At 47.7% G+C, this 14,056-nt stretch overlaps 1 protein-coding gene across 2 annotated transcripts in view; it reads right to left on the bottom strand.

Moving 5' to 3' along the window:
• Positions 1–785: 785 nt before the first annotated feature.
• Positions 786–14,056, bottom strand: part of LOC138528818 (protein BTG3-like) — a 79,718-nt gene continuing 66,447 nt past the window's right edge. For both annotated transcript variants that reach the window (XM_069640713.1, XM_069640716.1), the window contains 3 exons: positions 13,891–14,028; positions 9,938–10,148; positions 786–7,973 (listed from right to left, as the gene is read on the bottom strand). In XM_069640713.1, coding sequence (XP_069496814.1) covers positions 7,788–7,973; positions 9,938–10,148; positions 13,891–14,028 — 535 coding nt within the window. In that variant the 3' untranslated portion in view covers positions 786–7,787. The remainder of the gene's footprint in view (positions 7,974–9,937; positions 10,149–13,890; positions 14,029–14,056) is intronic.

Genomic DNA, 14,056 nt, shown 5'->3' with positions numbered 1-14,056 from the left:
GTGAAGGTGGAAGAAAATCAGAGAAGGGGAGAATGAGCAAAGTCAGGGCCTACCTAGCCAGCTAGAATAGCAGGTTCCCGGTGGCTCAGGTCAGCCCCACAAAGGACCGCAAGGTGGGAGAAGAAACGAGGAGGTTACAGCAATTTCAGCCCCCCCCTCACTGAACCCCCTCTGAATCTCCCCACCAGTAAAGACCAATGACTAGTCTGCATGCAAGACTTGGTGCCAGAGTCAGTCGAGGAGTACAATACCTTGGACAGCCTGCATCTACACTAGAGCAAGCAAGAGAGTTTGACGAGCCTGTAAACCTGCTATGCCACAGGTGAGGAGGGATGCAACATTCATTAATGCGAAGGACATGGAAAGTGGCTGCGGTAGCCAGAGCGCCACACTACCAGAGTCGAGCGGAGAGACGTTTCTTCAGATAATACCAACCGGATCATTTTAATTTATTTTGTGGACATCCCAGTTTTCATTTTAGTCAACCCTATTTGTACATAGTCTGCAAAGAAAAATATGTAACCTGCAATAGTCGACTTGGTGTCCTTCCTCCCCAGTGTTCTAGTGACAGTGAGGAGAGAAAACAGTTAGTACAGTAGCAGCGGCACCAGTCAGGAGTTATGTTAGTTTACGTGTCGTATAGCGCCCACTGCCATTGGTATGGCCTCCGAGCGCTGTGGGCTGAACGGAGAGCAGGCAATAACAGGGGCATGAAAGTCAGCCCAAGGACTAGGAGAGAAAATGTGCTCACAGAGACAATGATTACATGAAAAATAAGGTTACTCTTTTTAGTCACCTCCTTTTGAATATAAAATATTTATTATTTTATACAAATGTTTAAAAAACTATTTTAAATGCCTCTCAACAAAGACACAGCGTATATAAAAACATTATATATTAATAAAACAAGTTAATTTTATATCACAGAATGTCAGTCCACAAATATTTACATGGCTCTTATAAATATTTCAAGACATTTATGCAAATGAATATAAAAAAGGGCAAATTCTACAAAACACCAGCAAGCATAGCCCTCTCCGCCTAGTCTGTGAGAGGGAGGAAGGGGCGCCTACACACCGCATGGTCTGCATTGGTGCATGCGTCGATTGCAGAATAGTTGGGCCCTTGACATGAAGACAAACATAAATAGAACGTGTGCAGCAAGCGGCAAGCACCCCTGCAGAAACCTTTCACCAGCACCAAAATCATAAAAGCTTTTGCAACCAAGCACCACCCTCCACTGTGGACCTTTGTGAGTACCAAATCCCTCCTCTGATGCCATCATCTAGAACGCAGAAACTTTCAAAAAATGTTTTAAGCACAGAATGGTATCGCTTAACATTCACAAAGATGTCTGCCTTCCTTTGGGAGCCGAGATCACGGTTTTGCATTGAAGTGACAAGCAACGTCTGGTCGTTGCAATGATGTCAGTCCAAAGTGAAGTTACGGCAGTGACGTCGGAGCCCAATACCACTTTTCTATAGTAGTGTAAAAGTCTGACGTCCGACTCCTCCATTGACGCCACAGTCAGACATCAGATTCCAGGGCAGGCTCCTGTAGAGAGCCAACAGTCTGAAGTTGGCTTCTTACATAATGTCAAAAAGACATGCTTCTGCAGTCATTTCACAGTGCAACGTACAATTCCTGAAGTGATGTTGCACTCTCAGACCAGATTAAAGAAACTTTGCAGCTGGGCACGTGCAATTTTGCATGGTATTTGTACTTGGCCAAAAATGGCCCTACTCCAAAAAACATTGGGGCCGGACTAGAAAACATTTGCACCATGCAAGTTCAATATCGCACTAGGGCAAACTTTGCCCTGGTGCAATATTGCAGTTGTACCAGTGCAACGTTTCTGTAATCTGGCCCCAGATGTCCAGGGCTTGGAGTGACCGGAGAACATGCGCTTACTCCATTTCTCGTGAAACCACTGCAACCACTGCAGAAGCCGCAGCTTCTACCCGAGCTTACTCCACATTAGACTGCGTACAAAGGAAGACATCACTTTTTTCAAAACACATCCTTTACAAAAACAATGGCTACAACTTCCGCAAAACAAACCTTAATAAATGCGCATGGAAGAAGAGAAAAAAATAAACCAGAAAAGGGCAAACATTCTTATAACGCTGAAAACCTACAGCATCAGTTTACTTTGTGCAGAACGACCGCCACATGCATGTGGAATTACAGTGTAAAAGCATATAAACCCACTACATTCACAGTGTCAGCATTTTGGCTGTTGGTCAACTAGTGCCAAGGGAGGGTCGAGTGAAGGAAGGCACTTTGCATTAATGAGTGGTTGAGGCTGCCGGCGGCATAGGCTCATTTCGGGCAGTTAAGCTTCACTAACTGCTTCACTGACTGTACAACTATTTAAAACAGGATAAGATATATTGAACTGCCCTCAGGCATTAGAGAAGGCGAGGACATTCCGAAACTAAGAAAAGAAAATCAAAGAATTATATTATAATAACTGCAATTTACACAAAGCAGCAGATTAGGCCTGCAAGCAAGGGCGCGCTTTAAAAACAGGTGGGAAAGTTTCAAAGCCCTGTGCACTTTTGGGCGGAGTGTCATGCATTTGGGGACAGGAGGGAGTTCACAGAAAAGAATAGGGGGGAGGGGGTATAAGGCAAGTTTGCTTGTTATAAACCCCACAGAAACCACCACCATCAAGAGAACCAATGGTGCTTCTCTCGCGTTTACTTACTGCCGCGGGTGTGTGGGAGGGCGGCCGTCTTTGCGGTCAGTTCGCTGTTCTATGTCTTCGGTCCATCTTTTTGTAAAATAATAAGTGCCAGGTCCCAAATATTTTCTAGCACTCCTGCGACACTGCGGGTGGGCACCCCTGATGCCAACACCCATAGCTGCTCGCCACCGCAGCGACATATTTGGGGTTACGCTACAGCTTACACCTGCTCGTTGTGGTTGATGGATGAACGGACTCCCACCATTACATAGTTAATAGGTGCCATGGCTCAAAAATAAGTGCCAGGGCTGAGCCCTGGCAAACACATTAACAAATGAAGCACTCATCTTCGTTTTGTTCATTTTCTATCCGGGCGCTTTTCTTTTCACGACGGGGTAGTAGCCCATATGCGCTCTACGTTTCATTCACTTTGTCGTCGTTACTTCTGGTATTGTACCTTTCTAGCACCTGTGTGCTGCCCGTAGTGAGGCAACTTTCAGCCCAAAGGCAAACGCACCTCGCTTTCCCACAGACCAGGACCATCCTTAAAGATTGCAGTCGTGTGCACACTTACTGTAAATACAGCACCCATTAGTAAAGTAAAACTAATAAGAAAATGGCCACAAAAAAAAAACACATTTATATATCTACAACATCAATTACAATGCCAACTCTCCTGAGGTTACGGGTGGGTGGCTGTAGTTTGAAAACCCCAACACCAGAAACTTTTAACACAATCCCTGAACAGACTTCAAAAGCACTTGCATTAAAGGTGTTTGACTCTCTACAAATCTAAAATAACACAAAAGATCACAACAGAGCTCCCTTCCTGACACCGCACAGCACTGTTCACATTTTTAAAGGCAAGATGGGAGTGCACGTAGAGCCACCAAAGTCACAACGGGAAGAAGGGTTCAGGGGAACAGAGAAGATGGGTCTACAGACCTTTGATGTTCAATGAAATCTTAGGCAATGTATTAGAAGAAAAATTGAGGGCAGGTGGAGTTGGGAGGCGGGGGAGGAATGCTCAGCGATGCAATGCCTCATCTGGCACAATTGAAACATTTCACAGTGTACAGACAGCAAATATGCATGTGCCCTTCTGATCTGCAGAACAATGGGAATTGGAGTGCAACTTCCCCAAATATAGGGTAAGTTATTTTGCACATAGAAATTGGATTAGCATGTCGCATTGAAAACAAGGAAGGAATAGCAATGTCTACCATGTGTAAACACGGGGGCCATTTTGGAACAGCATTGTTTCAATTGATTCACCTCCATGAAATAAACGGACAGTTAGCTTTGTATTTATCTGCGAGTCGGTCCACCATTTTGTTGGCCGGATTTTTAAATCATTTAGATGTTAAATGTAGACTCCTCTCATCCCTCTGTGCTGTTAGGGCTGATGAACAGTGAAGAGAAGAAGGGAGTCTACAATTGGAATTTGGTCGTCGAAATCAGAATCACTAAAATGTTACATCAGTAAATACTTGGAATGGCGTAAAAAGTTGGGAGATAGCCCTACAGTACATTGAAGACAAATTTAAATACCAAGTACTAATTGGGAAGATAGGTCATCATATGGCCAGGATCTGCAACCTGCGGCTTGTTTTGTGCGAGAACTCCCAGGTTCCCTCACCATTGCCAATGCTGGCCAAGGCTGGTGATAGCTGTAGTCCAAAGCATCTGGAGAGCCAAAGGTTGCAGACCCACATTATAAGGTGCCATTTTTCTGGCTTACCTTTCCATCCCATTTAGATCCTTTAAACAAAATATACAGGCCTCGAATTCAACAACAGGATGCAGACCTCCATTCTTTTAAATTACAAATGTGCCCTGCCCTCAATATATTGAAGACGATGCTGCTGCATGACTGCTTTTGCAGACATTTCATCTTCGTTGTAATTTCTTAAGTAGCCCTGAATGTATCTCATGAAACCCTCGGCTATTCCAAGATGACAACCGAGTTTGCATGCAGCAAGAAAGGGCTTTGTCATTCTAGTCTCATTTGACAACTCTGCCAGCAGGAGCACCAGCGCTAAGGATGAAAATAATGGCAGACGCAGTCCTGGTATGTTACAAACCCTGCAGAATCCTTTCCACCACACTATCAGACCTCTGTTCTTTCTGCTTAGGTAGACCGGACTAGATATGCTTGCAGTGCCCAGGGGATGTGGCCGATATGAGGCTTGAATCAGAATGCAATCGAGCCAGAAGACCTCTTTTGGGGCCGGATTGCACCGATTCACCGAAAATTGGTCCCTTCCTGTAACAGCACAGATGAGCGAAACATTAGGTCAATGCTGCACGACTAGTCCTATTGGTTTGTAAAGCAGCCAGATTACATGCATGGTGCTTTGATCCTGTGCAAAAATCAATATGAGAGTTTGGTTCTACACATGAGCATTTGGCAGGTGAACTTTGATTTTTACTTCTTGGCACACTGGATTGTAGGACTGTTGGCCCCTCCGTTTGAGCAAATCTTGAACATGTGCCGTTGTTAATTTGACACTTTTGCAGTTATGGAGAATATGCATTAAACCAGGCCCTTTACGCAACAGGCAACTTAAATGAAGCAAAACACAGCTTGGAGTCAACTTCTGACAAAAGCTTAAACAACCAGTACACGAGCACAGCTAACCTCTCTGCTGCGCCACTTAAGGATACATCCTAGCGCAAAGAACGCAAAGTAAATATATAATTAGACCGTTCGGGCGGGCATACTTTTGGAATGCCCTCTGGCTAAGACACACAGACAGTGGAATGAGCTAGAAGTGTCGCTGAACTGATTCCATGTGTTAATTCCGCCGCAAAAATATTGCGATGCAAAAATATCGCCATATTTTTGCGGCAAAATTCACACATGGACTCTGCGGACATCCCCGCAACCTCTGCTCCCACATAATATCCCCCCCAAAAATATCGCCTATGGCGAACCAAGCGGCCATATCTATGGCGATATTTTTGTTGGGGACATTATGTAGTGATAGCGCTGAATTACAGCGATCGGGTCACAGTACAGCACCAGCCACTAGGCGTTGCACAGGCACCCAAGAGCAACATGGAGTTTTGTAGCCCTGCGCCTTTCACTGGTAAGTGGCAATAAACCGGTCATTGCAAACTGAGGATGCAACCTAAACACACAACATGGACCAACGAACTCCAGGGACCGGTTTGGCTTACAACTGTAGACCGTTAATGGTGGACGCTGAAATATAGGCCTGTAGGGCTCAAACAGCACCCGCCTTTGCTTTCCAAGCGTCATTCCCCATGCTTTCCTTGGGGGGTTAGGTGGGGAGTCTAACTTCTCACACAGGCCAACTTGGCGCGGTTAATGTTCACCATCAATGATGAAGACATGCACATGTTTAGCAGGCATTGCAGTTATTTGGTCACATGTTCCAAATGCGTTTCTCAAATGATCTTTTTCTATTCTGCATCCAAGACCGCTGCGCTGCTAGCGCAAGGGCTCACTGCTAGATAACAAGCAACCAATGTCGATTTTAACCCATTAATGTTTCCATAATGGAAATAACTGCACGAGGTATCGAGGCCAATACATTGAGTGCCATCAAATTGCAATTAGAATCCGGGAAGTAAGCCCGAGCCAGTAAGAACGCTCGGAATGCTGCCATTATTGTCCTACATTCTGAGCTCTCAAGAGTGGGTTGCGCGTGCGGTGCCCGCTTCCTGCTCAGTGCTCTCGCCTCCAACACCCCACTGCTCGCCATCAGCTTTGCTCAGGCCTTTAACTCGGACTTCCAGGCCATTAACAGCTAGTTTAGTGTACAGGTGTGGCTACAATGCTACATTATTACAGTGTTTAGACCTGGGCGAATTTGGCACGAGGCGCCACGTAAAGATCAGATTATATTAATATACTCTAAAGCAACATACATAATACCCTCCAACTACCATGCTCTTCCTAAAAATCAACTTGCCAAATCTGGAATTTTTGCAGCTGGACATGGCCAGGTGAACTCCAAGGGATGTTGATGGAACCCTATGTAAATGGAAACAGCTGCTTTGCGTCTTGAAGTACCTGCTCCAAATCTCATTCCCACCTCGAGAATCTGGTCAACAGATCCTCACTCGTCCCAGTAGTGTTGCATTTTGATTCCCCTCTGCTCTTAAACATCTAGCTCAGGGGTCGGATCTTAGACTGCAACTTCCATCGTTCTCAGACAAAAAGAAAGTCAATGGCGAGGGTCCCGAGCAGGTGTAGTCCAAAACATCTGGAGAGATGCAGGTTGCAGACCCCTGATCTATCTTTAGCAATACATTTAAAGAAGGCGACACTCTTTGACCCAAAAGGTAGATCTTTTAGACAATGCAAACATGCCTCGTCCCTCACACAAGATCGTCAACACACTTTGCCTGCAATTCATCGAAATCGATGGTGGGAGGGGTGGACAATACAGACATCATGCCTCAGCAACGAAGCAGACATTCAAATTAAAATAAGAAATTCCAGTCCCACAGCACAATTTGTGGGCAGGTGCCAGATTAACGGCATCACAATGGATGGAATGACTGAAGAAAGACCGGCTGCGCAAAAAACGTGAACAACCGTGCCCCTCTCCACAACTGCTAGAGGAGTGTCATCATCTTCTGGCAGCATTAAGGGAAACACATCAAATGCAGTTGCTAAAATAAGCCTGGGCACAGAAAAAAAAATCATTTTTCCGGCCCCTTCTATGAAGGAAAGCAGGACTACAGGCGCTAGAAAGCATTGCGACACACGTTTCAAAATGAGTCGTTTGGAGTCACATTGAGTCACATTGATTGCAATTTACCATACGCCGACTCAAATAAAAATTCATTGTGCAGGAATCAAATCCTACACCTAGCTATTTCCACACAGTCTTCCAAAGAATTAACATTTTTGCCAGTAATCCATAGTTCTTTAAAACAATTGATCTCTGTTGCAATTGCTGAGTTGATGGCTGTGACCATATGAAAATGGAGTCAGAGTTGGCTCCTGCTTGTCCCCATGGCAATTCCCCCGAGGTCCATTTGCCCCTCGCCGCCCTGTTTCGTCGGTCCTTCCTGAGTTGCAGGGCCAGTGAGGCGGTCAGTCTGGTGCAGGTGGTGGCCCTCAGGGCTTGGCCACTTTGCGTTTCTGACGCGTAGTCCGCGAGGGCTGAGGAAAGACCTTCTGCACCTTTGGGTAGATGTAGTACAGGGTCATCGGCTGGTAGGTGGGGATGAAGCCAAGGTTCCTGCTCCCATAGGGAATGAAGAACGGCGCTGCTGGAGCAGGGTGATAGAAGTACTGCGTGCCCTGGGAGGAGAGAGAAAAGAACAGGAGTGAGTCAACACGAAATGAAGAGTGGGGTCGGAGCAGAAAGAACAAGGGCAGGGCACATGGGCGTTGAGGAGGGAACTGAACGACCGCTGTGACCAGAAAGAGCAGGGAATAAGGAATGTGAGAGAGAACAAGGTCTGAGAGGAGTGAGAAAACGAGGAATGGGATGAGGAGTGCAAGGAAACAAGAATTGAAGGATGTGCCCTGAGAGGAAGAAAAATGAATGAGGGCTGTGCCATGGAAATCTAGAGGGGAACAGAGGAAGTGAGAGCTAGCAATGAATGTGAAAGGAACGAGGAAAGAAGAACGGTGTGAAGCGGAATAAGGAATACTGAGGTGAGGGAGTAGAGCAATTAGTGAAGAAGCACAGGGGGGAAAAAAAGCAATGAAAAAAGACAGGAGGGAGCAAAGAACAAGGCATGTGAGACAAGGCAGCTAAGGGGAGAGAGAGGGCGACAGACACCGAATATGAGCAAGGAAAGATAACGAGGAATGGTGAACATGAGGGGGGAGAATAAGCAAGGAGGGATACGAGCAAGGTGAGGGAGCAACGAATGAGGCATGTGGAAAGAAGCATGGAAGGAGGAGGAATCGGTGGAGCATGAAGCTTGATGTACGAGAGTAGGACTGAGGGGTGTGAAAATAAACAATGGGAGAAATAACAGAGGATGAGTGGGGCGAGGAGGGAACATGTAAAGGGGATCTAAAGGGACGAGGTATATGAGAAGGTACCAAGGAATCGGGTGAGAGACAATAGAGCAGCGGAATAGAGCAAAGTATGTCACTTTCACATCCTGGCTGGGGGGTGGGTGGACATGGTGTTTAACGGCCCGCCAGCCTGGGCTCTGGTAGACCCGAGCTGCAGCCCGTTAGACGCTATGAACGCCCACCAAGCAGGGCGTGAAAGCCATTCGCACCCACCCTCCAGCCAGGACGTGAAAGGCATTCACACCCCGGGATTTCCCGTGGTGCATAGTACATTTATTTTCATTCCGACTGGAGATGTGTTCAGTGCGAGCACATCTCCTGACGGAATGAGAAAAAAAAAAAAAAAAAATGGCTGCCGCCATTAAAATAAAAAAGGGACTAGGTCCCTTTTCGGATGACGGCGGCCATGGAAAACAGGTTACAAAATTGCCACCGTCATCTGAAAAGGGACCTAGTGGCTTTTCTATCTTTAAGGCGGCGGACATTTTTTTTTTTTTTTTTTTTTTTGTTTCACCTTGTCAGTAAATGCACAAACGCACCTGGGAAAGCCGGATTGTGATTGATAAATCTGCCTTTTCCGGGTGCGAATGAGGAAGCAAGGACAGCTGCGAGACAAGAGAAGGAGCAATACTGTGTGGGAGAGAAGAGCAAGCATGGAGTGTTCTGGGAGGCGTGAACAAAAAATGAGTAATGGACAACTGATCTCGCGGACAGAGAGAAAGGAACATGTACTGGCATTATCCTGTTTAGGGTTCAGTTTCCCCTACACACCCGAATACTGGCCAGTAGCACCTCGGGACACCCCTACACTGTGCGAGACCTCATGAGGGTTGATCAAAGCATCTCACTTTTCTTCCTCAACCCCTGTGTGTTTCCAATACGGGGACCTACACACTGCACACCGAACCCAGACGTGCAGCAGCCCTGGTCACTACTACATTGGGACCCACAAACTACTGTGCCAAAGCACTTGAACCCTGGACCACAGCTTTCTCTGCTACTTCAACACCAAGTCCTGCCCTGATTATACTGGGACAGGTACACGTAGATCCTACCCAAGGCAGAAATCACCTTAAAAAGCGAACCTATGCCGCTAGTTGATTGGTCCGTGAGGAGAGGGAACCAAGGTAGAGCCATTCAGTGACATTGGTCAAATACCCCTCTTGTGTGGTGGCAAAAGGTACTTGGATCCTGCCATTACCACTCTTTCCCCATGGTGGGAGATTTCATACCTGCTTCACTGTGCTGATGACTGGTGTCTTGGGGGTGCACACTTGCTTTGTCGGCTTGCGGGCACTCTCATCTTCCGAGGAGCTCTCGCACGGGGAGTCTGAGCCCTCCGAGTGGTAGTCTGAGGTCTCCAGTTCCGAGGGGCTCTTCTTGCCTGCAACCTCTTTGTCCTCACTTGCCGTGACTGTGAAGTGGCTGCTGTTTTCGCCGAGCCTGAGAGAGAAGGCATATATGTGGTTCAGTGCCATGGCGAAAATCCTGTAAACTGCTAAAAAATGGTATTCCAATCTGCAAAAATCCCTTGCACATGTTCCCTTTGTAGCTGAATTGTATATCAGAACAGAAGTCTGCTAGATTTTAACACACTGCCATTGGTACACTAAGCTTCTACATCCAGATGGCCCTCCACATCACTTAACAATGAGTCCACAGATAGCTGTAAATACAATTTAAGTGGCCATGTACAGGCCACTATTGGTGGCCTTGCTGCCCGTGATGAAAAGGACATTCAGAATGGTGCCCAAGGGCATGCAGGTCAGGAATCGGCACAGGTGTGGCTGAACATGCACACCCCATAACCAAAAAAGTGATGGGTGGAAGGTTTTGAATACATATGAACCACTGGCACTGCTATGGGCAACCTTCCACACTTCGGTTTTTTAGCAAGTCTGTGATGTTGCAAAAGCCATATGCAAATCAGTCAGGTAATGCCACCAATGGGAGCAGCCAGCCCAAACTGCTAGGTCAGGTCCCCTCTGCACGGAAACACAAGCAACCCCAGACATGTTTCAGCCTTGTTGGGCCTAATCAGCGAGGTGCAGCTTGGTTTCCTATGACGCTGCAAGCAAGGGACCCACGTCTGGGCATACCGTCTCTCACATAGGGAGACAAACTATAACCAAAGAAAAGCCTAGAGACCCAAGCTACTCCTCACTGATGACGCCCAATGAGGCTGAAACATGTCTGGGGATGTTTGTGGTCTTGTGCAGAAGGGATGCGACTTAGCAGTTTGGCCTGGACTGTCCCTTCAAACATCCCTCCCACCAACCTTCTTACTACTCCTCTCTCCTGGTCAGACCACTCCCTCCTCGCGTCCCATCTCAAGCTCCCCCGGCAGCAAATGATGCCACTAACCCCACTGACAGGCTCTTTCTCTGTCATTCAACAGATGAAGTGTGAGTGCGTCAGTCGCTGCATTCGCCGCCACCTTCATCCCTCCTCCCTCCTCTACTTCAGACTCTCCGACTGAATCTGCACTGGCTAACCTCCAGCGTTCCATCTCTAATGCCCTTTGACATCCTTGCCCATGCCATGAGGATCCGCTTGAAGCCCGACTCCAAATGCAATTCTTGGTATGACTCTGACTTTGCAGTTTTGAAATGCAAGTGCAAAGCTGCTATGTGGAAATGACAGGTCTTGGGTACATCCTCTGACAAACTGGCCTGCCGCCTGCTCCAAAGGAAATATCACAGAGCTCATGTGCAAGCCTGCATCTGATGGACATCAAACAACATGGCTGAACTTTTCAAACTCTGCAAGGAACTGGCCGATCCTTCTGCAGTCTCCTCTTCTCCCCGGTCCACCCAAGCTTTTTTGCACTGCACTTATGGAGAAGCTGGTCACCCTCCAACCAACCCACCAAACTGAACTGGCTGGCTGCCTCCACGACCACCAGTCTGGCTTCAGAGCATCGAGGGGCACGGAAACTGCTCTCCTAAACACCTGTGAAGACCTTGACTCTAACTCTCCCTCTGTTCAGATGCTCCTTGATTTGTTCTCTGCCTTTGGCACGGTCAACCATGATATGGTCATAAAATGTCTTTGTGATACCCTTGGCATCACCGAACGCGTACTGGCTTGGCTGACTGACTTCCTTTCAAACCATTCCTCCCAAGTAAAAAAGGGCCCTTTCCTTTCCTCCACCTCACTCTCTCATGGCTTGTCAACATCTCCCTGCCCCCCCCCCCCGCAGCTCCACCTTCTCTCCTCACTTGCAATGCAACGCTGATGACACTCCGCTTTCCTTCAAACTTCCTTCCTCTACTCCCCGCACCCGTCTTCCTCCCTCATACTCGACTGCTATTCAGACATGGTGCTCTGCTAACGATCTCTCTCTGCCTTAATGCCAGTAAGACAAAAACACTCAGAGGGACACCTGCTTCCCCTCCCCCACTCTCTGGCCACCCTCCTTGGCTCCCCTCATCCTCTTGTGAGGCAAAAAAGCTTGGGGCCCCTCGACTCATTTTCACCGCACATCATGGTCCTCGCCAGGAAGTCCAACTATCAGCTTCACCGTCTCAGAAACATTCTCCCTTTCCTTATCTTCCCCCAGAAGTTCAATGTCTCCAGAGCTCTGGTTCTCTCTAGGCTGCACTACTGCAACAACCTCTTCCTCAATCTGACTCCTCCTTCCCTTTGCCCTCTTCAACTAATCCAGAATATGGCTGCGAGATTTATCCTTGGTCTCAAGCCCAGGGACCACATCTCAGCCCTAAAATCTCTCCACTGGCTCCCGGTGACTGCAAGGATCAAATTCAAGACCCTTTGCATTATCCACAAGGCGGTCTGGGGCCTGGGACCTCTATATCCAGCTTTCTATCCTGAAATACCTCCCAGCTAGAGTTCTTCGTCCTCTGGCTCTAAATCTCTACAGGTCAGATGTTTCTTTGAGTGGGAGGTACATCCCTCACCTCGGCAGAAACCTCCTGCTGGAATGTCTCCCCACACCCTCAAACTTGAGTCGGATCTCCTTAAATTCGAGAAACACCTCAAGACACTTTCTCCTCCTGCTTCCCTCTCCCCCTCCCGTGTTAATGTCTGTCTACACCAGAGAGTGGTGGTGCCAGACCCCCCCCCCCTTTTTGACTGGTCTCCCCCAGCACTTGCCCATGGGCACCTTTCCCAGACTAACCTGCATCTGGTCCACCCCGTCCACCGCACTTATTTTTCCCCCTCCTACCTTTCCTCCAGCACGTGCCCTCGTGGCACCCCTCAGCACTTGGTCACTCCCCCGGGGCCCCCCACCTCTGCACTTCACTCCCCCCAACCCTTCCCCCATTTCCACTCCCCCTTGCACATTGCATTGTAGGAATGTCACAAGACCTATTGCCTGGAATTCTTTGCGCCGAAAAACAGGGATTTGTGCGCCATTCTGCCCGCAAATCCCTGTTTGACAAATGGGGATTTGCGTGCAGAATGGCGCACAAATGCCCGTTTTTCGGTGCAAATAATTCCATGAATCAGGCAGCTAGCGCGATTGTTAGGTTTGTTTTCCTATGCCTCCCCCTTTTGTCTTGTGGCGCTTGGAAACACCTGTGTATAGGCACCATAGAAATGGCGAATAAAATTAAAAAACTAAGCCTGATCTGCATATGGTCTTTCCCCTTCTGCAATGGCTTGGCAGGAGAAGAGCGATGGTCTGGAGGGGTGCCCAGAACTATGCCAGAGGATGAGATGAATTCTTAACCTTCCAGCCAACCTCTTTGTTTTTGCTTTTGCTTTGAACATGCACCCCCTGCTTAATTTTCTACGTTCACTGGTAACCAAGTGCTCTGGTGGCACCCCTTTTGGAGTCCACGCCACTAATGTGTGGCAGCAAGGGGACTATGGCGAGCAGTACAATAGTCTCTGTAGTGACCAACTCATGCTATTTCTGCTGCGACCTTCATTTGTTAACCAAAAATCTGGCCATGCACAACAGGTTGCTTTTCTCCATTTAGGGAAGTTGGACAGGTAATAAAAATGGCATACAAAAAATATGTAATATCAGTCTATTGGTGGAAAAGTTAAGATAACGAGGCACCCCGACACCTTGCGATACCTGCTGTAGGTGTGTCAAGTTGGAGGCACTGTCAACAGCACATACAAAAAAAAATTCATAACAACATGGCGCTGCTCCAAGTGTGGCGCCGGCACCTCCGGCCCGTTCCTGGCAGGTCCCACCGCCGTGACTCACCGGCAGCTGACTTCACTGGGATCGATCCAGAGGCACAGTTCTGTAGGCAGAGGCAGGTCAGAGTAGGCGAGGCCGCTGGCGCTGCACGCCTTCTGTAGCGACTCGTCCACATGCTGCTTACGATTGATCCGAATACACCTATGATGCAAAGAGAATGAATTACACT

Source organism: Ambystoma mexicanum, chromosome 1q (assembly GCF_040938575.1).
Source record: "Ambystoma mexicanum isolate Mex_15411 chromosome 1q, UKY_AmexF1_1, whole genome shotgun sequence".
Lineage (NCBI taxonomy): Eukaryota > Metazoa > Chordata > Amphibia > Caudata > Ambystomatidae > Ambystoma > Ambystoma mexicanum.
This window is presented reverse-complemented; position numbering and strand designations above follow the sequence as displayed.